General features: G+C 42.8%; 2 protein-coding genes across 3 annotated transcripts in view; one reads left to right on the top strand and one right to left on the bottom strand.

Moving 5' to 3' along the window:
* Positions 1 to 413: 413 nt before the first annotated feature.
* Positions 414 to 22,835, top strand: ACAD9 (acyl-CoA dehydrogenase family member 9). Of its 2 annotated transcripts, XM_074603184.1 has the most exons (18): positions 414 to 630; positions 2,145 to 2,238; positions 4,574 to 4,675; positions 7,158 to 7,264; positions 7,968 to 8,068; positions 9,826 to 9,904; positions 10,910 to 11,084; positions 11,698 to 11,771; positions 13,175 to 13,250; positions 13,961 to 14,031; positions 14,374 to 14,493; positions 15,298 to 15,426; positions 17,776 to 17,855; positions 18,431 to 18,557; positions 19,934 to 20,011; positions 20,900 to 21,028; positions 22,058 to 22,130; positions 22,544 to 22,835. In XM_074603184.1, the coding sequence occupies exons 1-18, from the start codon at positions 484 to 486 to the stop codon at positions 22,642 to 22,644; spliced, it is 1,863 nt and encodes a 620-aa protein (XP_074459285.1). In that variant the 5' UTR covers positions 414 to 483; the 3' UTR covers positions 22,645 to 22,835. The 2 variants fall into 2 exon arrangements, with proteins under 2 accessions (XP_074459285.1, XP_074459286.1); XM_074603185.1 differs by lacking the exon at positions 15,298 to 15,426 and having other exon boundaries at positions 447 to 630.
* The window catches only part of CFAP92 (cilia and flagella associated protein 92 (putative)), a 38,294-nt gene continuing 36,696 nt past the window's right edge, over positions 22,828 to 24,425 (bottom strand). The window contains exon 18 of the mRNA XM_074602259.1: positions 22,828 to 23,690. Coding sequence (XP_074458360.1) covers positions 23,555 to 23,690 — 136 coding nt within the window. The 3' untranslated portion in view covers positions 22,828 to 23,554. The remainder of the gene's footprint in view (positions 23,691 to 24,425) is intronic.

The raw sequence follows: 24,425 nt of genomic DNA, 5'->3' as shown, positions 1-24,425 counted from the left end.
TCTGCAACGGGGGGGAGGTGACACCCCTCCAACCCCCCCGGTCTCTGGCGGGGGTGCGTGTTCCTGCGCTGCAGCGATGCTTTCGTGTTGGTTCAGGGAGGTGACTCAGAGACATCCTGCGTGTTCCGAAAAACACTTTTATTGTCTGACTCAATGTCTGTAGCTACTGCTGGGGGGTCGCCAGGCCCGAAGCTGGCGGAGGGCTGTGAGGGGCTCCAGCAGGGCGGGGGGCCGGAGCCGGTCCCGCTGGGGCCGTGCGTGGCTTCGTTCCCCGCGGGTCCCGTTTCTATGGCAATTCTTGGCCACCGCGCGGCCTGCGACCGGCGGATGCTGCTGGGCCCGTGCGTGCCCCTGCGGGGGGACCGAAGGCCGGGCGGGCGCGTTACCGCGGCGATGCTGGCGAGCCTCGGCCCCGCGGGGGACGACGGGAGGGGACGTGCTGGCGTCACGCGGTCACGTGCCCGTGCGCCGGCGTCAGGCGAGATGGCAGCGGCCATGAGCGGGGTGATGCTGCGGGCCTTGCGCGCCGCCCTCCCGCTGCCTGCCGCGCTCCCCGCCGCCCGCCGCCTCCGCACCGCCGTCCCCCGGCCCGCCTTCGCCAAGGAGCTCTTTCTGGGGTCGCTGCGCAAGGTGAGGGGCGGGCGGCGCCTGAGGGCGGGCGCGGGCCGCGGCTGTGGGGGCGTCCGGCGGGGTCTGGGGGAGGAGCGGGCGGGCCGCGGTGGGGGCACCGGTAACAGGCAGCGGGGGCCCCGCGGCGCCCGAGGGAGCGCTGGGGAGAGGAGGGAGAGACAGGCCGCGGCTGCAGCCACAGCTGCGGCCGGCCTGGTCTCTCAGGTGTGTCAGCCGTCCCGCGGCTGGAGCTGGGTGTAATTAACGGAGCCGTTTGCACCTGTGCAGACAGAGCGCGTCGTGGAGTTCGAAAGGCTCAGGGACAGCCGGCGGCGGACGGGCCCCCTGAGCCCACGGCCCCCTGTGCCTGCCAGCCCGGCAGATCCCCACAGAAACACACTCCTCTCTGCGCTGGGCGCAGCCGCCTGCCGCAGCTCGGTGTCAGTTTGCCCTCTGTTTGCTTCAGGGAACAGTGTTTTATGGAAACTTTTGCTTACAGTTTTTTACAGGAAAGGTTGTAGTTCTTGTGTCTTGAGATGCCACTGGACAAAGAAGTTACAAATTTGAGATGTGACACTGTATTAAAACAGTACTTGTTAATGCAAGGTTTGGAGTATGTATTTATCAGAAATTACAGTTCAATAAATTGAAAGAAAGAATAACTCAAATCCACTGAAATGAGTTGAGCGATAAAGTCTCCCAAAACAGACCTCGTCAAGTAAAGTGTTATGACAGTTTGCAGTCAGACTCCATCACGTTAAACCCCAGTTCATGTTTCCCTTTTTTTCCTCTCAAATTTCTATATAAATAGTTTTCGGAAAAACTGTAGCATTTACTAGATTTACGGAATTTTTGAAGCTAATGTGATCCTTCAGACTATTGTGGACAGTTTTCTTTGGGTAGAGGGAGACTTTTCTATTTAATAGAGGGCAGATTATAAAAATTAGGAGCATGCATCTCATGTTTTTACTTCACTTCTTGTGTTAGTTGCTTGGATTTTTTTATTTATTCAAGCCTGTCAGGTCATCCAGCTCCCAGTTAATGACCAAAATCCCAGGGTGGTGATAAGGAGCGATGTGGAACTCGGTAACCTTTGTACCAGTGACACCGAGCAGGTGGAATGTGCTGTGAGTTTCCATGGGACAGCGTTTATGGGCTGAGCTTTGAAAACGTTAGAACACTGCATTCATTCTGATACAAATTAAAATTAACTAACTTTTTTTTAACCCCAAAGTGGGATTACACTGACAAAATTCATGGTTGATGAAGGATTTTTGCATCCTCTTAAGTCTTAAAGGCTCTCCGTTTTTCTCTGTTGTTTCTGTTTTTCAGGTAATGAGAGTCTGATTTGATTTTGGTATGTAGCAAAGTTGAGCCCTGTGGATAAGGCTGTTTCTGAACGTTTTCCACAATTCTTAATTTTCACAGTTCTTTAGAGTCTAGTATTTGAAAGGCATATGTTCTTGAGTTTTTATTTCAATTGCACGATTCATGCTTTTTTGTTAAGTAAAATAAAAATTTGCCTTGTATTTTAGGAAGAAGTTTTTCCTTATCCAGAAATTAGCAATGAAGAACTAGAGGAGATCAACCAGTTCGTAGGACCTGTAGAAAAATTCTTCAGTGAAGATGGTATAGTTATTGGTTTCTTATTCGTGCAAGTGATTTAGTGATTGCACTGATTTAACTATAGCCGTTGAGTAAGATTATTATACTTTAATTATTCAAGTTGTCTTATGCATTTGTCGCCAGTCATGTGGTGCTGCTGATTCTATAGTCATGTTCATTTGTGGCGTTTTTTACATGGAGTATTTGGATGCTGATGAGAAGAAATAAATCTTCGAAACAGAAAAAAACCCACAAATACACAGGAAGTAAAAGAATTCTGTAGAGGTAGGACTTGAAATTGTTTTTAGCTCAGTTGAGTAACGCTATTTATGGCTTCATGTATTGTGATATTTTTCTGAAACTTTTTAACTGTCCTGCTGTACTAAAAGTGGGTTTAGCAAAATTCAGCAGAGATATTCCTATATGATGATTCATTAAGAAGCTATGAAAAATGAAAAGCATTTATGTTTTTTCAGCATTAGAGAAGTGATTCTATTTGGGAAAAGTCCTATTAGCCGTATACACTCTTGATAGGGTTGCAGGGTGTTTCTTCTATTACCGGTGCAATAGATAAGCCAATTCTAGAACAATTGTAGAAAATTGGTTTTTACAGACAGCAATTTGTGGGACAGTTAAATGGTATCGTCTCACATTTCCCGCTGACAAAGATACTAGGTGTAGATTGCCAAACACCGCAGGAGTTCGAAGAAGCCTATGTTTGTCATAGATAACAATTTATGAGATTCAGGTAATTCTAACGATAAAATTGTCATGTTGCTCACTAGCAGTAAATTAAGAATTTATGCAGATTACATTTTTTAATTCTTTGTTCTGTTGGGGAACATCATTTATTGAGTAAAAAACTTGATAGTTAAGGGAGGAAAAAAAATGTCATATTACAGAATCTTAACTGAAGGTGGAAATTGCTCATCTTTGTTTGAATTCACAGCTACTCCTGTTTAGTTATCCGGGGTAATTTATGGGTGTGGTAAAAATAGGTTAGGAGAGCAGCCTAAAACAGTCAGAAACTTGGTATGGTTGGCACCAGGTAAGGAAACTCATCTCAGCACAGTCATTGTGAAGCGTGACAGTGTCCAGACACCACAGGAAGGTCTGTGTGGGCACAACGGAGGAAGAGGTAAAAAAATGCCCTGTCTCTCCCCAGAACAGCTGATGGCTACCACAAATATGTGTCTTGCACTATGGAGCTAAAAAATTAGTGTGGGGAATGAAAAGTCTTTTTTAAAATGAATTTTCTTTTTGAATAACGTCTCTTAGAAGAGCATCAGAATGTTTAGTTGCCTCCCATTATTATATTTAATATAGAATTTGCAGCGTCATTTCAGATTCTTTTAGGAAAATACCTTTGCTTTTGCAGAATTACTTCTTTTTGTGTACTTTTTGGCTTGTGTTCCTTTTGCTGCAGCTTACAGCCTTCCTGAGCTGCTTAATACAGTTCTTGTTTATTTTCATTGTTACAGCATAGAACAGCTCTTGTAGTCCCCCAAGAATTTGAATAACTCATAAGAACAAGATTTTTGTAATTAACTCATTTACGTACCTTTGGTTTTTTAATCGTGACCTAGACGTAGTTCAGATTGAAAATCCTGGAAATACTTCACTTATTCTAGTCATGGAATCTGCTAATGTGCACAACCACATAGAAATGTTTGAGAAAATGAAATAAAAACCGTTTTTCCCACTTTCAAGTCCTTTTCCTGGATGTCGTGGCTTTACAGCCATAATTGGTATTCTTGGGACCTTCCACTTGGTTCTGTATTTTGACTTTGATGGTGTAATAATGTGGGCTACTTCAGTGGGGCGTTGTTCTTCAGAAACAGAATTGAGACCTCCCACTGTGATGTTTAGGACTTGTCTATGAGATCGTTGTCAAAAGGCAAGAAAATGATCGTTTTTCACTTGGAGGGAGGAGGACGGGTTGGGGTGTGGGGCTGCCGCAAACAGCCCCCAGCCAACCCGCGGCGTTATTAGTTTTACAGGAGCCAGTTCAGGGTCTGAGACTGTTCCAGCCACAGTGGGAGCAGGGCAAAGAGGACAGTAACGTCAGGCTGAAGCTAGAAAGAGTACTTCTTGTCAAGTTCAGGATGAGAAGTGTGCCCGTGTCTGCTGCAGCAAGCATTATGTCTGTTCTAAAGGGTCTTGAGAAGACGAGAGGGACAGCAGGGAGGGACATGGTGCCCCAGCAGCCCCTTGTCCTGTGCGTTATTAGGTTAGAGGTCACAGTGCTCACTCATAGTACACAGCGACCTTGGCTCCGATGTGGGAATGCTGCAGTCTCAGAGATTTTTTCTGTACTAAGAAACAGAGTTGTAAATTATAAAACCTTCTGTATTTGTAGTGGACTCTAAGAAGATTGATCAAGATGCAAAAATCCCACCTGAAACTTTAAAAGGACTGAAGGACCTGGGTCTCTTTGGCATGCAGATTCCAGAGGAATATGGTGAGTGAATGACCACAGAAGGATAACCCAGTAGTCTGCATTAAGTAATGCATTTTTGGGTGTTGCAAAATGTCCTGTGTATAGTCCTTTGCCTTGGACGTCTAAATTAGGAGCTGAGGCTTCATCTAGTTAATAAAGAGCTGCAGGGCACTGAGCTCGTCTGCTGGCTCTGTAGGGAGCTCTGCATGCTCCTACCTTGGGTGCCTAAGTTAGATAACTAATTTTAGATGGTGTAAATTCCTCTTGGCAGAGCATTTTCCTTGTTGTGCTTTTTTTGGATGCAGTAGAGCAGCTTGACATTCTGCGGGACTTGCAGGTCTTGCTCATGGTTCCTAAAATGACAGTGGGTCCAAACTACGGCGTCTCATGGAACTGATCAATCAAAGCTGTCGCCTGTCGTTGGCAGATGGGAATGTGTTTGACCTTAGAGAAGTGTGAAAGTATAATATCTATTCATTACAAGTATAGCCTTTGTAAAAACTCTTTCCTATTCAATACTGAACAAAAAGTTTATGTCTTAAAGGACATTATGGTGCTAATTGAGATCAGAGCCATTAGTTCCTCGGTGGATTAACCTTTAAGCTTGCAAAGGAATTTTCAAGAAAACGGTAATCTTATGCATAAAATAAAAATTTGGATTGAAACTAATATTTTCTATGAAATTTATAAAGAAATTATATCCTTGCATTATCTATTGTCTAGTATAAAAGAAGATAACTTTAAAGAGAACAACTCAGAGGAAGACACAACTATGTTTGACCATCTGCAGAAGATGGTTTTGGTGGAAATAAGTTTCCCACCCTGTTAATTTTTTTTAAAGAGTCTGAAAGGCGATGTATTTGACATAGAATTCATACTTTAATAAAATGTCATTGTTGTTTTGATGTTGCATTGTTTTGAAGCTTGTGAAATAATACTCTCTCAGCTTCCAGTGTGTAAAAGGTCACAATCCATTCAGCCTACTCGTAGAAAATCATAGTCCTGTTTTCTTGTATGCTGCATAAAAACCAGAAGATGGAAAGCTATCACCGTGCTATAAGAAAGCAACTTTTTTCTGCACTACAAATAATATGCTTTTAATGAGGTTATTTCCCATTTTCTGTAGTTTAAACCTGCTGTATTTTCATTGGTGGTGCTTGTCATACTTCAGTCACACGTATTCGGTGCTTCGTGCAGTGCATGGTATTTTTCATAATGGTTTGGAATAGTGGCATATTTGCCAGAAGCATTAAAATGCAGAACATTAATGGGAAAAATGAAGCTCATGTAAATCATGGAATAATGTCGCTCTTTAAGATGGGCGTCATTGGAATTACTCTGCACATCATCAGTAGCTGAATGCTGAGCCCAGCACCACTTAGAAACGGGAAAAGAAGGACGAGCGTATAGACAGGAGGAGTGGGAGTTTTAATCCATGGAAGCGTGCTCTGAAGGGGAAAAGTGTTAAGAGGCAGTGATGTGTGTGCGTGGTATCGGGGAGACTTGTTGTTCTTGCATTTATTCATTACACGTAAAATAGCAGGACTATTGAGACATCTGCTGAAATAAGGTATTTGTTATCCTGACTTAATCCACTGTCCCAAGTAGAAAATTATTAACCTGGACATAAGACTGTCTTGATTAGATAAAGTTACTTATTCAGAACTAATATATAAAATAGACTTAAATTACAAGGAATGGGACTTCTAGTCCTGATGACAAAATTCTTGATCATTAGACTCTGACAGATGCAGCTTTGGTTTATCCTACTTATGTTCTTTTCAAGCTCCTTACAAATAGTCTCTGCATTTGCAGCAGCGAATCACAAAATTCCTCCAAAACGGATGTGCTGGTGTCAAGTTTGTTGCTTGATATATTCATACTTTTTGATGACGGACATCAAAGTGTTGTATTTTATCCTCCCTTAGTACCAGTTTGGAGGGGGGGAAACTGCCTGGGGACTGTTTCGTGGCGGTTTTGTTGTCTAGGTCATTTTGTGCCGCGTTTGCTGAGGCTGGGGACAGCCTGTCCTTGTGTCTGTGCTGGGACTTGTCCAGCACCGCTCCCTCTGCTGCTTGGCTGCAGCTGGTCAGCCCCAGGGCTGTACGGGGGTTAGTTGTCTGGCTTGGTAACGTAGCGTGGAGACGTCACCAAAAAATTCATTTTATCTCTAAGCACAGAATTCAGACCAGAGCAATTTTTATACTGAATCTTTTACCCTTTTCACATAACAGATACACACTTGAACACAAACACAGCTTTCTGAATAGAACTAAGTCCAGCACAACTCATGCTCATCAAAAAAAGTTACCATTTTCACAGTGCATTCTTCCGGCAACGCAGTACTTGTTTGTGGACATACTCTGTCCTGTCTATACCACGACACTCCCCAGCTGACTGTTATATTCTTGATGTTTCTGTACTTGAAAGGGATTTTCTTGGGGGAATTGGCAAGTTGAATGTTAAGGTATCTACTTTGAATAAAAGACAGTATTCATTGCAGGTGGTCTCGGTCTATCAAATACCATGTATGCACGTTTGGGAGAAATCACTTCGTTAGACGGATCTATCGCAGTCACTCTGGCAGCTCATCAGGCTATTGGGCTGAAGGTAACGCTCTGCTCTCCTGTCAAGTAGTTCTACACAACTTGCATAGAGAAGGTGGGGTGAAGTTTGTTTAAATGTGGAGTGTGAGAGTAACAACTAAGAATTACTGGCGAAGCAGAGCTCAGGTGGAACATTCTGATGTCAGGTTGGCTGTTGGTGTGCCCGCCAACCCCCTCTGTGCCCCCCAACATCCTCTGCCCGTGGCTCGGTGTAAGACTTGTGCAGCATTAAGACTAAATACAAAGTACACAGGAAAATTGTTAGTCCAGGCAACATTGAGATGATAAGTCTTAGAAAATCTCATGTGTTCTGTTCTCTCATTAGGAGCTGTGAAAATTGCTGGTTTTGAGGTTATTAAAATAAAATTACAGTGACAGTAATGAAGGTATGACAAATTATAAAGACAGGACTATCTCAGGGCCTTTCAGAGCAACAGTTAAGTCTTCACTTAGAGCATAAATAGTGAACCCTGCCCTAGAAGGTGGTCTGAACAGTAGCCCATTGCTTATGGGCATTGAACAACTGTGTGATGATAACTGACGTGTTTTCATGTCTGATAAATAATAATGTCCGTTGCTTATTAAAACGTCTTTTGTTATGCCATAAAACTTGCAAATCAAGCTTCCCGAACTTGGCTAAGCTTCTCTGCTTCGTTTCTTTTTACACAGGCTGATGCTGAAAAGTTTTCTATTAATTCTTTATTTAGGGAATCCTCATTGCTGGCACTGATGAGCAGAAAGCAAAGTACCTGCCGAGACTGGCATCCGGGGAACACATTGCAGCTTTTTGTCTCACTGAGCCTGGAAGGTACTGGTTTTGTAACCATAAAAGCTTCAAAAAACACCAAAATTGTTTCTTTTATTATTTTCATCTTCATTACAGTGATCAGTTAATATATTCAATCTTTATTATTTGGTGCCTATGGCTTCAGTATACAGGTCAGTCTTTTTTTTTTTTTTTTTTTAAAGGTACACTTCAAATCATGTAATTAATTTTTTCCCAATGTGCTGCTTATGGCAGTTTCCAAGAAATCACTAACTGTTGTTCCCATCCCAGGGATTCATCCACTTTATTTCTGGCATTACTGAATATGCCTCGAAAGGATACTATGAGCTGGGTTAGAAAAAATGTGCTGTGACTGTTCGAGGACACTTTCAGTTCTCCTTCAAAATTATTAAAGCCTGCATTGAAGGAGCTACCAAAATCAATAGGCGGAAATTTTGGTCTTTCCTTAGAGTTTAGAAAAGGCACCTTTGTAGCAGCAATTTCATTTCAAAGATAAAGTTACATTTATTATGTTTTTTCATGGACAGTTGCTAACGTTGCAAATTCTGTTAATGCAGAAGAGGTAGTTTTCTTAAAAACACCCAGGCAGGTTTCCTACGTCATTGTGAAGGAAACTGAGTGAAGGACTGAGACCAGTTGGGTGTTTGAAGTTGGATCTCGCTTGTCCATACAAAACCGTAGTTTAAAACTGTCTTCTCTGAATTCTTGTCTGCTCGAATGACCCACAGTGAGCATTTGATGTACTTGCTGATTTTCACGCTGCTGTGATGTAGATACCTCCCAGCCATCAGTCGTGGGTTTTATTCAACAGTCCTAGGCTGAGTCCTGACCCTCTAAAATCCATCCCACTTGCAGGTCACATTTAAACTAGTGCAGATCCTTCAACAGTGGTCCATGGCAGGGACTTGGAAATAACGCACAGGACAAAAACCAAGGGCTAACCGTGTTCTGAAATTCTTCTAACTTCTTTATTTAGCCCAGTAATATTTTAAAAGATTGCTGATCTTAGTAACTTTAACTTCAGTCTTCTTAGAGCCTTAGTTCTCGGGCACAGAAACAATCATTTTTAGAACTGGATTTTAGCAATCTGACCCTATTAAAACACCAGCTGAGATTTGGCTGTTCCAAAAACGTAACAACTGTCTTCAGCTGGAGGCCCGAGGTGAGCTGTTGGGGCGTTTTCATTTATGGAAGAGGGAGGGGGAGATGGTGTGCTGCTGCTTAATTCTGCAGTAAAGAGGTGATTGGAGAGGAGGCGTGAACTTTTACAGAATCACAGAATCACGGCTTTGTTGTAATTCACCTGCTGATTTTGCTCCTGTAGAAAGTCTTAGATGTGCCCAGGTGCTCATTGAGAGGGATGGTCACGTGTTTATTTTTCATTTCTCTTGAGCCTTTTTTCGCTTAGGATATAAACCCAGGGTGTGAATTTTTGAGGAAAAACCTAGACATTTTAAACTTGTGTTTCAGGATGACAGACTCAATGTGTATCTCAAAAAAGTTGGTTATGTGCCATTCTGCACATTCTGGTCGTGTCATAAAACTGATAACGTACGTGTTAGTCGGCAGAAATGTCCCCTCAGGTAACCGAGGCAGATTTCTTTAGAGCTGTTAAATCTAGTAAGTTTCCATGTTAGTTAAAAACTTAAATTTATATACTACTATTTAATACTACTGTAAACATTCCTTTGTAAAGGATGGGAAGAGGGAAAAGATGGAGTTTTGTTTTTTAAAGCGTGTTTATTTCTTTAAACATTAATAACTCGTTTGGCTTGTAGTGGAAGTGATGCTGCGTCCATCCAGACAAGAGCAACCCTCAGTGAAGATGGGAAATACTTCCTATTAAATGGCTCCAAGGTATCCGCTCACAGACGGCAAATATGACAGGTTTTTGTTACGAGTTTATAGAAATCACCTCTGCCTTTTGCAGCATGGCAGGCAGGCAGTTTTGCTGAGTCAGAAGGTAGCTGGGCAGCGGCATCAGAATTTTGAGGTTTCCAAGCTAGTGCAGAATGCCTGTGTCGAAAAGAGAAGCTGTGTTGGTTTGGGGCCAAAGAGAACAGAAAAGCACGCTGTGCAGGGAATGACCTTCACCAGCCCCCTGGTAAGGACAGGAAAAGCCTCTCCCAAGTTCCTTCTGCGTCGCCAGCTCATGGTGCTCAGCTTCAGGGAGGGGTGGGTAGTTAGTTAGTTAGTTAGTTAATTAGCCCCCTCTGTGACAGCATAGGCAAAAAGAAACCTGAAATCATGGTTTCCCCTCTTCATTCTTCAGGCTGGATTTTGTAAGTATTCTTGAAAGAAAACTTGAGCTGCTCGGAACATTTCTGCTGAAAGAAACAATGGCAAAATAAAACCTTTAAGAAAGGCAGAGGTGTACTGGGTTCAGCAGTATTTGTTACGTTGCAGACTTCATCGCTGGTTGTTGATCATTTGTCTGTGATGTGAGGAGACCCGTCTTGTGGGAGGGGCCGTATGTATGTGGCCTGATGCAGAGAATTCCTCATCACAGTTGAAATGATTTTGGTCAGAGTGGTTCTACAGCCTGATTACCCTCGTATCCCTCGGGTGCCGCGAGCAGCAGGATATACAAGCTGTTGTGAAAATGCACTATGGATTTTAATTTAATTCAAATCTATATTGCAACCTATTTTTATAGTTGCTCTAAACTTACCATTCTGTGATCAACTTCCCTTGGAAATGTGTTCACAAGAGGCAAAACTAGCAGCAGAACACTCACCAGAACCCAAGGGAAGCAGCAGCAATTTGTCTCTGTTCTTTGCTAGTCTCTTAGGAAACACTGAAGAACGACGCTCACAAAATCAGAATAAATGTATTTCTTACACATCTTTCCTCTCAAAACAGGTGTGGATATCAAACGGTGGCCTTGCCAATATTTTCACAGTATTTGCTAGGACAGAGGTTGTTGATAAAGATGGGCAACTCAAAGACAAAATCACTGCCTTCATCGTAGAGCGGGATTTTGGTGGAGTCACTCATGGCAAACCTGAGGATAAGTTAGGCATTCGAGGATCCAACAGTAAGAATCACTTAAAATTGTTAACAGAAATTATTTTAATGTTTTGATTTGTTTAGATAATCCTAATTCAGAGGCAAATTGATATCTGTTCTGTGTAACAGCGTCAGTTTCGTGTTTCTTTACCATGCTTTTCCTATGAGTCCTCCCCTAGTGCAGGGCCTGCAGTAAGATATCCCTGGCGTAGCATTCCTTCCTGTGTGTGTGAAGCGTCCCCAGCTACGCAGTGACACAAATGACTGGGGAGATTCAGTGACCAGGTGGCTTTAATCTAGAAGTCAGCGTTCACAGGCTCTCCTTAAGCTCTCCGGTGATTATAGTTTTTCACCTTCTATCATTGGGACTTGGCTGCTGTGTCAGTGCCTTAAAACAGAGACAAAACTATAGTTCTCTGTTTACACAATGTACATTAATTACATTTTGAATATTTTACATCAGTTATTGATGTCAGCTACAGGCTTTTCCCAAATTCTAACTTCTTTGGCAAAGCACATGTAATTGTGTCATAAACAGTGCGTTAGGAAAACTACGTGTTACAAAAAGAATCAGTTATGTCCTGAATGTCTTTTAAATGTTTCTACATAATAATTCAGCAGCTCTTCACTCTGTCTTTCAGCTTGTGAAGTACATTTTGAAAACACAAAAGTGCCGATAGAGAATGTCATTGGAGAAGTAGGAGGGGGATTTAAGGTAAGCAGTAAATACAACTACTGACGGTTTTGAAAAGCCTGAAGGAGACTTTTGGTGTTGTTTTTTTTTTTCTGTACTGAAGTTTCCTTATTGGTAACATCTTGCCAAGCTGAAGAATATTGGAGGACACGCTTCTCACTTTACCTTATATGCTTTGTATTAAATAGCATAATTTCGGATTTGTGTGTATTTCTTCTCAGTACAGTTACAGAGCTGGTTCCACTACTTGTTTGACTTTTTATTGTTTTTCATGGTGTACTGTTCTCTTAGAAAAGGGAGCAACTTTTTCAACAGAACTCCTGAACTGAATCAGGGAAATGTCTGCTGCTGTTTCTTACAGCCAGAATTGTGGAGTGTGCAGAAGGGGAGGGAAAGACATGAGTATAATGGGAAGCGGTTGGAGGGAAGTGCAGATCCTGTCCAAGGCCCCGTGGCTGTCAGGTGCTTTTCCAGCATTAGGTAATGGCACAGGAAAAGAACGGGGGGAGAACACGGAAAGGCTCCCCTGGCACTGGCTCCTCTTGGTCGCGCCAGAGAAGAGTGACGGCAGTAAAGCTACCGCCGGGCCCTTTGCTGTTGTAGCCTTTCTCTGACGTCTGGATTTGCAGAGCTGTTCGTAGCGGTCCCTCTCGGTTTTCTCACTCCTTCTGTCGCTGGCAAGTCCAGAGCGAAATGCTGAATGCAACAATTCTCTTTAATGTCGTATTAAAAGAAGATCTTTGTGGTTTCTTCTTCAGATAGTTATCACAAATTAAAATGTAGGAGCTGACTTTTTTGCTAAATTTCTTTACAGTCTTTGAACTGAGTCACCCAGGTTTCTCTTGGTAAGAAACAGTAATGCTAGATTTCAGAATTTATTTTTGTACATTATGGATCTGTATTTCATTCCTGTTCCCTTGTCTTTTGTGTTGCTGAAAGGTATCTGAAGCAGGAAAGCGTCTCTCGCAGGTCAGCTGCAGAGATGTTTAGCTTTGGGTGTTGTGTACAAACATTAAACAATATTCCGTTTTTCTCCTGCCTCTGATAAACTTCATTAGTGCTGTCTAGTTTGCGTGGTGTTTCTCTAGTTGCAGATAAATGCATTTTTATCCGCATTTTACCTTAATGCGGTTGGAATAGAGGATTACTTCCAGGTCACTGGTTCATCAGCATCTGAAAGCTATTTTACATACGAAATTGGATGTGGTAGGTCACCTTAAAAGCCTGGGTTTGAAGCATTGGTGCAGGGATGCTGAATGCTGCGCAGGCCGGTGTGAGGCGGGTCACAGGGCAGGAAGCACATTCCAGTGACAAACGAAATCCAGGAAAGCACGAGAAGATGCAGCAAGAGGCAGTAGCCAGCGTGGCCCGAGGAGAAGGGTCGCGCAACAACGTTGCCTGAAAACCATTCCTTTCCTTCACAGGTTGCCATGAATATCCTGAACAGTGGAAGATTTAGCATGGGCAGCGCATCTGCTGGAATGATTAAAAAATTGATAGGTGGGTGAATTGGGTGTTCTGGATTGCTGGATGCCGTGCAAAAACTGATGTCCCCAAGGCATGTAATGCAGTTAATTCAGAATAGTAACACAAGTCTTGTTCGTAACAGCATCACTATATTGTCAGTCATCACATGCTTTGACTTCTTTAAAACACTAAAATATTTTTTTAAAAAATTTTTATTAAAAGCCTGTGTACAGTGTTTTAACATTGAAGCTTTTTCAGTTCATATGGTGGAAATGTATTGCCTTTCATTTTTCTGAGGTAAAATGTTCTTACTAAGAGAACAGCCTATATACTGTTGCTTTGAGAAGGTGTAATCTCCCGTAACATCTCCCACTTGAACAACTGGCTCAAAGCTTATACGCAGCAATAAGTAATAAAATTGATTTCTACCCAAAATGGTAACAGAAATCCCTGTATAAAGCAATCAATTATAGCACTAAAACGTGCCTTCTCTGAGAGTGCGGGTTCCCCCATCAGGTTGTTGGTTAAAAGCCTTTGGCGCGCTGTTCCCAGCCTTGAGCAGCACCGTCACTTTGGGGTGTTTGTCACCAAGTACAGCCGCTGCGGCAGCGAGGGGGTCCCCGGGGCGGGGGTTGGCGGGTGACAGTCCGTCAGCAGCAGGCGGCTGTTGGCAGGGATGCTCCCTCCCAGTTCTGCTGGTCTGAGATGGATTTTTTTTTTTTTTTTTTTTTTTTTTTTTAAAGAAATGACAGCAGAGTATGCTTGTACCCGGAAGCAATTCAATAAGAAACTGAGTGAATTTGGATTAATTCAGGTAATAAACTAAATCTCTGTGCTTTGTATTGGCCAAGTGCAAGGATTATGTTGGGGTTCTTTTGGCTGTACTCCTTTAGAAATGGCTAGAGGTTTTGCATTTCTGTAATCTCAGCACAGGCTTTTGTACACTGATCTTTTAAATGTCTAGAATGGTAAATGTAATGAATAAGAATGTATGTTTTTCGATTTTTCATGATTGTTTTGCAGTAGTACTTTTTATTAGTTAGTATTTCATAACATGTTAAACACATGAAAACTGCAGTTGTGCTTTTAAGTTTCAGGCTTGAGTGTGGGATTTTGCATCTGAATTATGTATGATTCCTTCGCTCCTGTTTGGCAGGAGAAGTTTTGTTTGATGGCTGTGAAAGCGTACGTGATGGAGAGCATGGCTTACCTCACCGCAGGGATGATGGACAGGCCCGGCTTTCCGGACTGCTCCGTGGAGGCAGCCATGGTCAAGGTAACTCATTGCATCGGAAGAGTTGCCTAGGGCTTCACGCTGACGCAGGCTAACACCGCTCCAGGTTTTCTGTCTACATTCCATATTGCTGCGAGGCTCAGGTGTTACATTTACGCATATGATACAAAAACCTCAGCTAAGTGAAAAAATAGATCTTAACTGTTTTCTCTAGGTGCCAGGTACTGTTGATTACCTGTGCTTCAGGCTTTTGTCACCATACAAATAAAAACTGCACACAGGCGGTTTGGAATATCGTGTTCCTCTGGAACACAGTTTTTGTGGCCTCACAGGGCAGGAGGAGTAAAAAGGGCAGGGGGTTACAGCTCCAGCTGCAGCCCGGCTCAGCCCCGTCCGTCCTGCCTTGGGCAGAGGGAGCTGGCGCCAGGCCCTCTCTGCCGGAGCGTCGCCGTGGGAGGCATTTCTGGAGCACAGGCTGGTGCTCCCTTGAGGAGGACGCACGGATTGTCGGCCCCCGTCGATGGTGCTGTATGGTGTGGTTGGTGCAAAAGAACTCCTGTCCTGGTGAATTCGGGCTCCAGCCAGGCAGCTACAGCTGGTCTTCCCCTTCCTGGCTCTGACGCTCCCGGGAATGTTTCCTTATAGGGATGCTTTTGTGCATTGCAAGGAAGCTATTTAAGTTTGACTGAAGTACGCGCCCTGAGCCTGCCTATGTGCTATTTGAGGCAAGTTTTTAACAGGGCTGTGGTAACAGCAGTACCAAACGTTACAGCGGCGTCGCGCAGCTGTACGGTCTCGTCTGGATTCGCTGGGTCGCGTGGTGACTAAAATACTGCTCAACGGCAGGTGTTCAGCTCTGAGGGTGCCTGGCATTGCGTGAGTGAAGCACTGCAGGTTCTCGGCGGCCTCGGCTATATGAAAGATTATCCCTACGAGCGCTACCTCAGGGACGCCAGGATACTGCTGATCTTTGAGGCAAGTACCAGTATACTGGTTTTACTGGGAACTGAAATTTCACACTCTCACATTCTGTAAACTTGAGCTGAAACCCGAGTTTTCTGTTGAACAGGCCTTCGTTCCTTTAGTTGCAAAGTCTATAATAGTTAGAATAAGACTAAAGAACGAACCTCGTGTCGTTTGGAGGTGTGGATGCTGTCCTAGAGTGCACGACGCTGTGGTGGCTCCTATGGACTAACCACAAAGTGTGAATTACAGTAGGAACTGGCACCAGCTTTGCCTCTAAAAAGAATAAACCGGTAATATGTATACATGGTGGGATATATACAATTTTATATATAGATACTGGTAATGTATATACAGGTTCTTAAATATTTAGAAACGTTCTGAATATTTTTAACACAATATGCAGCTGTTGTAAACACACTGTCATGCCAAAAATCAGTCCCTGTTCATGGCTTTGGTTTGTTGTTGTTTTGAACAGACTAAAGGAGTCTAAATTAGCATAAAAGCCTAAAATTATTTTAGTTGACAAAAGTAACTCACCGGTTTACATTCAGTAAATGGTGTTGGTTGCATGCACTGACGCAGGCTGACGTCAGAGCACTGCGGCTGCCTGAGCAGGAGCCCTGTGAGAAGGAAGTTGGCCATCTTGCTTTGCAGCAAGCACATTTTGGAAGCTTTTTGCTGCCTTTAGTCTCCTGTAGTCACACTAATGTGAGTGATGGGATTTGGGAAGAGGTATGGGCAAATTTTAATCTGTAAACAGATTTCTCTAATAGGATTTTCTTTTTTTATTTCGTGGCTAAGCTGCTCTGTTGGTGCCTAGACTTGAGTAACCTTTCTTCTTGCGCGCTCCTCACAAGCGGAGTAGGGAAGCTCATAGAAGATTAATTTAGAAGTTTAATTACCTTATTGATGTGCATTTATTTTTTTTAAAAACTGTTGGCTGTGAAATGTATTCTGTTTCCAAGCTGGCTTTTCAGTGACCGTTCATCTGTACCTCTGAGTCAGACTTACAGACTTGATCTTTCTTGATGGGCCGTTCAGGAAGGCTCATGTACCTCCCGGTGTCAGGACAGCAGCGTCTCAGCTGCACGTGAGTGCCAGCAAGGACAGGCAGCGTGCCGTTCAGTTTGCAAATACGGGTGTGTTTAGCTCCTGTAAGGAGGAAGGGGCAATTCCAGCATGGATAAAAGAGCAAGAGCAGCCAGCCTGTAGGGTCGTCATCCTGCGTGCTGGGGGGTGGGACGTTTATGAATTCTGAGCAGCAGGACCAACTGAGATGTGAGGAGCGCGGTCTGGACTGGCTGAAGCAGGGAAGACCTTTCACATTGGACAGATTAGAGTAAGTCTTGTTTAAAAAAGCAGCGCAGCACACCATTGGGATTCCTGTCATTCAGCTCATTTTTCTCACTGATCTCAACAATTGTATAAAGTTGCTTTTCTGCTAAAAAGTGGAGATTGTGCTTAACCTCACTGGTTCCCTTGGCCTGGTTGTGGGGACCTGCCCGCGGATGAGCTGACTGCCGTTTGCTGCGGGCAGGGGCAGCGTCCTTGTCCCAGAGCTGCGTCTGTTGGGGGCTGCGTATGCACACACACACGCACGGGACCAGAGCAGACACTTCCTCTGAGCTGTAGCCTCTGTCACTTGGCCTGTCCCCGCCTTGTGGCCGTTTTGACACTGACCTAATATTCGGGGTGCTTCTCAGCCTTCTGTGTTTGGATCTTTATTCTTCAGCCACCCGTATTAAACCAATCAATCGTATAATGGATTCCCAGACGTCCAATTGTGCAGTATCATCTTAGTGCCTCGGTCTGCGCTTGCCTTCCAGCCAAAGAGGCCTACCGAGCAGCTTCACAACTGCTTAACTGTTCCTTTACTGGAACACGCAGAACTTTGATTTTGCTCAGAATGCATTTAGTCAGTTTCTTTTTCATTGTGGTACATAGGTATGGTTAATAAAGAGAGGCTCAGCTTCTTCACAGGTAAATCAGAATTTATAATTGAGATAAAGCAAAAGATAGCAAACGTTTATGGATGGATGAAGAGTAATCTTTTAATAGCAGCAGAGCAGAAAGGGAAGCCTGGCAAAACAGACCTGCTTGGAAAACACTCGTTAATGTTGGAGACTAAACTAAAGAACCTGTCTTCAAAATTACATATATACTTTAAAAAAACTTAATAGAGTGTTTAGTCTGTGTTGCTTGCTTCTGATATCCCTGACCCTTTTAATTTAGACATTAAAAGCAATTTTAGGAAAAAAAAAAATATACCAGACATTAGCACAGCATATCTAGAGTTGTAAATACTGAAAATACTTTGTACTTGATACTGACTTCACTTTATATTATGTTTTTTTACAGGGAACAAATGAAATTCTGCGATTGTATATTGCTTTGACGGGTATGCAATATGCAGGCAAAATCTTAACTGACAAAATTAAGTATGTTCTTATTTTTTTGCTAATATTTTTATTAAACTAAACAGAATCTGATACCTGTTTAACTATAACTAAGAGGGGAAACTGTAGGAAAGAACCCACAGTACCTTTCAGTGTATTATTATCTGTCTAAAAGATCAATGTTATAGGGTGCTTTTTTTCTTTTTAATTGGATGTTTTTATAGATTTAGGAATCTTGGCCTTATTATATTTTATCTTACAATTCCAGCTTGTGTAAAATTCTGTTTTACAAGACCAGTAGCTAAAATTTTGTAACATCAGATTTTATGAGGAAGTTTTATTGGTGAGACGGCTGTATTGTATGTATTGAGTACAGATATCGGTCTCTGGAATTTATTGCATTTTTGAGAGGAAGTGAATCACGTTGTATAATTCCAGGGCCCTATAATTGTTCTCCAGACTTTTCATGGTAAAATGGAGCAAAAGACTTGCTGATTCATAAACTGGAGGGGTTTGGTAAAGCATTTAGAATTTCACCCGGTTACCTGAACCTGCTGAAGCTTCCCTGGCAAAGCAGGAAACAGCCTGTAACTGCTGCCGTTTGCCCAACCTTTCAGAGAAATCAAGAAAGGAAACGTGGGAGTGGCGCTGGGGGAATTTCTAAATAAATTACGGGACATGATGGGCAGAAAAGTGGATTACGGGCTAGTTGGCGACCGCGGCGTGGTGCATCCCAGCCTCCAGGTAAGGGCCGGGGGGTGGGGGGGGTGACACTGCTCTGGCAGCAGGTGCGGACGCTGGTCTTTCGTACCCGATTCCCTTCGCTGCTCGTCACAGCCTGGTCCCCTCTGTGTGCAAAGCAAAATGCCTGTTAGGAACAGAGACTTACAAAGTTAAGCAGATGCTTATACCTTTGCTCAGGGGTAAGGACTTAGTTACAGATACTGGTACAGATCAGGGTAAAGTCAGGACTGCTCTAAGTTTGTATTTATACCAATTCTGGGTTTACAGCCATTTTAGTAATTTGTACAAATGGAGCCTGTGCAGTATTAGAGTCTTTGTTTGTAATGTCTGTTGCTGCCCTTCACAATAAGCTCAGTTACAAAACACGGTATTTTTTTCCTGTTCAATAGTTAGCACAGTTTTAGGCAAGAATATTTCTGTGAACTATGTACACATACTTGCTTAATCACTCAGTAGATAATTTTTATGACTGAAGATGAATGTTCTGTTAATAGAAAAAAGAGAAGATATGTTTTTCCTATGATGTTTAGTTAGTGATTTGAAAAACTAAGAAAACTATTTGTACCGCTGTGTCAGTATCCCTGCCCCCCGGGGCGGGTATTTCAGGCGCAGAGGTAAGGGGGGGTTTGCTGGGACTGGCTAATGGGGGCTGTTCCATAAGGCCCCTCCTCCTGCGTCCTGCGGTGCCCCCGCGGTGCGGGGGGATTGTGGGATCTACAGCAATCCTCGCCTGGCTGGAACCCTACCTTCGAGTTTCCTCTGAACAGCTTCAGACCCACTCACTTGCCTCCATATTACAAGAATCAGCACAATGCATTAGTTACGTTTATGTATTAACAAAAGCCAAATATGACACTGGAAATCTTTTTCCTACTTAATACCAGGATTTGAGACTATTGGTGAATTCACACGGTAGTACCAGATAATGGTGATTTTCAGGGTTTCCATAACCTGCCATGCTTAGAATTAGAATTAGGTTTGGTGGGCAGAACTAAACCTTGCGTAAGAATTTTTCAGACTATTATTTGCATAAGCATAGAGACTATACTGAGAACTTACCAAAAGTAAAATATAGAAAATTTTAAGGCATATTTTATAGAGAAAAAACTGCCTATCTAGATTTCAGCAGCAAACTGGATGAACGTTAAAAAAACCAGCATTTGCCAAGAGAAAATCTCGTATTAGTTGGGTGTCACGATACCAGAACTGCATCGAAACAGTGATGATTTTTTTCCCCACAGAAAAGAATCAACATTTTCTGATACCATTCCTGTGCTTGCAGTTTAGCAGTGTCCTTTTTTAAGGGGCTGAGGGTCTGCTTGTTTTTTCCCTTAGAAGACTACTCAAATTGTTGCATTTCCTCTTTTATTTTATAGGAAAGTGGCAAGAAACTTGAAGAAAACATTCATTATTTTGGAACTACTGTGAGAGGCCTGCTCACTAGGTTTGGCAAGGTAACTGCTGTTTTGTACTGTTACCTTCATTATTGAATAGTTTATCTTCAACCAAACTGGCCTCGCTAGAATCTAGAGTGGACGGTGCGTATGGCAAGAGCCAGGACTTCCTTTACACAGCGCAGTTCCATTCAATATGAGAAGACACACTGACATTTTATACACAATGCAATGGACAGTTTATATTTAAAAAAACCAAACAAAAAACCCCCAGCAGTCTTGGTGAATGAGTTGTTTTCTTCTTCCTCTGTAAGCACAAGTCCTGCCAGCTCCAGTGACTATCGTAAGTACTTGCTGTGAGCAGCCACGGCACCCCATTTCCCTGCTCCCACAGGAAGAGCCGTGCCAGCAGCTTTTCAGTTTGTGCTCGTCATCCTTATTGTACAGCAAACAAATCTCCAATGATGCCACGCAAATGGTGGCATAAAATAGGAGAGACTGAACTTGGAATACCCTGGATTTTCAATTTTGTGCCAGTTAGTTAATCTGATGTGTTCTGAGAAAGCTTATCAGACCAGGCTCCACCACATTCTACTTTACCTGCATTTTTGAACAGGTTTAATCTGTTTGGTACTTTAATTTGCAGGGATTTGGGCGTTTACCAAAGCTGTTTCAAGACACAGTAATTTTACTGTTGGCTGCAGCCAGAAAGACTGTTACAAGGGGGAACATAGTTAATCCAAAACTGCATACTTTAAACGTAGTTAATCCAAAAGGCAGAGCATAAATCAATCCAAAACTTTCTGATTTAGGGTAGAAATTCTATGTAACAACTTACCTGTCTGTGCTAAATAAGGATGACCCTACATACAAACTATGAAAAAAGTGTTTGGTTAAAGTTTTCAATTTACGAACTACAAGCTAATAATAATTTTTTTACTCTTCTAGACAATAGTGGATGAGCAGTTGGTTCTGAAGAGAGTGGCAGATATAGTCATTAATTTATACGCGATGACCGCAGCCATTTCCAGAGCAAGCCGATCCATCAGCATCGGGCTCAGAAACCACGACCATGAAGTAAGTGTTATCACTTGTACACATTTAATTCTGCACTCCTGGGATCGTGTAGCTTAACAAGCTGTATTCATTACGGTTCTGCCTCACCAAGCGTTGTGCAATAGAGGCACTGTCCCACCTCAGCCCTCCCCTTGCAGCGTTGCAGCCCGACTGCATTTTGCAAGGCTCCAACCAGCTCCTTTGCCTGGACGAGCGACTTCCCCTCCACTGGGAATCGTGCCCGAGCAGGACGCTGCCCTCAGAGAGCTCTAAGCCAGCATCACCAATGGCTCAGCCTTCGGAAAACCTCAACAAATAGCTTTCAGTACACTTAAAAGTACACTCTGCATTTGTTACGAATTTGTATCTACCACAGCAAACTCCCCTAAGTGCACCACAATGTTCCTAAGCTGGTTGGTGCGGGAGTGCAGTGACCACACCAGCGCCTCTCGGGTGCTCCGAACACAGGGGTTGCGTGCCATCAAAGTATTTAAATATTTTAACATGTACGTACACATTTATGAATAAATTACAAATGTGCATGTTCTCTTAAACCTGCTAATACCATGCAGTTCTTCCCAAAGTCTTCCCATATAATCATTAATAATTAATATCAACAGTATTTTGACAACAAATTTATTGACAGTGAAGTGGCCGTTTGTCACAGAGGTCACTTAAAGTTTCACTGTAACGGTTATGCTACAGGACAAGTAAATTTGCTACAATTAAGTGTCAGACAAATCCAAAGTGATGAACCTTTGTCTCCGCGGCCCTTGAGACTCTCGTTTTGTGCGTGCGAGCCCCTTCGGGGTTCGTTCCCAACAATGTCTTCCGGGCAGTTTGAGCGAAGGGGTCACCCCAGCTCTGCCACTGGGCAGCTGTGGGGGAAAAAGAACCACCAGCTTGTAGCCCACACGACCAGCTCGCGGGGCTCCCTTATCAAGAGGCAAAACTAGACTTTCAGAAGTTGAAATTACTGTATTTTTGCTACAATGTTTTGCTTATGAAATTCATTTTCTAGTTTTAAACTGAGTTTTACTATTTTCTCAGGTGCTTCTTACAAATATCTTCTGCACAGAAGCATATTTCAAGAATAATTACGCCATGGCTCAATTAGAAAAATGTAAGTTCTATAAAATAAAATACATGTATTACTCTCAGGGCTTTCGCAGACTCTAATCAAAAGTAGGTGGTTTTGATGTGACCAACAAAACAGTTTTGCTCTGCTTTTAACTCAGATGAGGAACAGAACTGGTACCAGCTGGAAATAGACTCTTCATTTAATAGATAAAAAAACCTGCAGTGATTCTTTTTTCCCAACTGTGGGGAGGAATATAAAAATCTATCAGTAGGAAATACTCCTGTAAAGATAATATTAGATAACAATTAGGTATTTGACCTATTTGGTTAAGTACTGACCAATTAGGCATATTGCACTCAGTCTGCAATAATCAGTCTTTTTAGAAGATAATGTTGAATTATTTCCTGGCACTTGCATTTGGTACTTCAGTTAACTTTCCTTCTGCTTCTCCACAGATGCAGATGAAAATCTGGATGACTGTATTAAAAAAGCTGCAAAGCAGATACTGGAAAAGAGAGCGTACACCTGCTCTCACCCCCTGGACAGGACGTTCTGACCGCTTCCCTGGCAGTGAGTCCTGATGAATGTAAACCAGTGGCTAATTTTCTGCAGTTCAAGTATTTGCACCTTAAAAATAACCGTTTAATGAGTTTACCAAATGTAATTAGCTGTAGCTGTGTAGAATAAAATTTCTAAGCACAACTTCATATGAAGAGGATAAATAAAGAAATTTTGTTAAAATCTCAAGTTGTCTTATTCAATGTCTGTTTCCTTGGAGCCAAGCAAAGACAGCCGAGGTTCGGACGGTGAGATGTGTTTTCCCAGGGAAGGGACTGGGTGTTTCTGTAAGTATCTTTAAGCTTAAATCAGGTACGTACTTACGTGTAGAGAAGCACGGAAAGATTTGTGGGATCAGAAGCGTTTATTTTGGAAGGGACCTGCTGAGCTCGTCTTGTGTGGGCAGCAGCCTTCTCCAGTCAGCGTTGCCTTCTCCAGGGGAGGTCTGAGTGTGCCTGAGGTGGGGGTGTCACTGTCTCTCTGAGTTCCCATTTCAATGTTTTCCCTTTCGTTTAAACAGAACTTCTCCATGTTCTGTTCTTGGCCTTGGTCTTAAGCTTTACACTGGCCCCTTTGCTTTGTTTTGTTTTTTACAAACAATAAATAGGGGGTTTTATTTAAATAAAAACTGTCAGCTCTGTTAAAAGACAGCCTCGCAAGACAGTAGATTTTTTTTCATGAGCATTATTCAGACTTGATGGCAGTTTACCTGTTTTCCCCTACCCTCTTGCTAACCCCGAAATGTAATTTAGCTACCTCTTCCCTATCCCGCAAGGTCAGTTTTATCCACTGACACATTCCGCAGCGTCCCCATGCTTGCCTTTGGGGATAATTTGCTGGCCAGATTTCATTAGGAAGGCAGTTCTTTGGGGTCACAGGTAAACATTACCAGTTATCTGTCTACCAAGTCACCTGTATCCAGAATAACTTTGCTCTCGCGTATCGTTCTGGGGAGGGTCTTGGTGTTGTGTGAGGATGGTGGTGCGTCCTCCTCTTGCAGATTGTTCTCTCTGGTGAATTAATGACTGTTTATAGCAAAGCAACCTGGGATGAAAAGGAGTTAGAGTAAGCTGTATGACTTTATCTACAACTTCCATCTAGAGTTGCAATTTTTCAATTAAAGATGTTTACTAAACACCACTGAATCTGTAAAATAATTGACTATAATAGCCCATGAGCTCACCGCTTTCATCAGTTACTACGACTGCGTTACTTCATTCCTGTTGCTGAGCAGCTCTTGGGGGAAGGGTGCTGTGAAGCAGGAATGCTGACCATCGAGTGCAGTGACATTGAGCTCTAGCAAAATTTACTAAGGGCTTAGTAGTTGTGAATGGGCTAACGAACACAGACAGTAATTGTGTCAGCGAACGCCCTCCTCTATTAGATGCAGCTCTGCCTTATCTTTGGAAGAAAAGAGGCCAGGCATGAAATGGCAAATCTAGTGGTCAACCCAGTAAAATACCAGGTTCAACACAGGCGCTGATGAATCATTTCACAAGTTGACGCTCAAAAGGCCAAAGTCTGACCTTGTTAAGCACAATTTATATCTAGTGTGGGATCCTGAAAGATCTCATTTCTGCAAGAACTGAATAATTAAATGAAGTGAAGCAGCATCTTAGACTATGTGATGGCATGACAGCAAAATAAAGGCCAGAAGTTGTCTCACAACAAAGAACAAGATACCAATGAAACCACTTTACATTGTTCCATATGTAACTGAGAGAGTAACTACAAGTTTCCTGTTAATGCAAGATTTGCTGTTTGATACCGGTTAATTTT

This window comes from Larus michahellis, chromosome 10 (genome assembly GCF_964199755.1).
Source record: "Larus michahellis chromosome 10, bLarMic1.1, whole genome shotgun sequence".
In the NCBI taxonomy this organism is placed as follows: domain Eukaryota; kingdom Metazoa; phylum Chordata; class Aves; order Charadriiformes; family Laridae; genus Larus; species Larus michahellis.
Note: the sequence above shows the minus strand (reverse complement) of the source record. Positions and strands in the feature narration are given on the sequence as shown.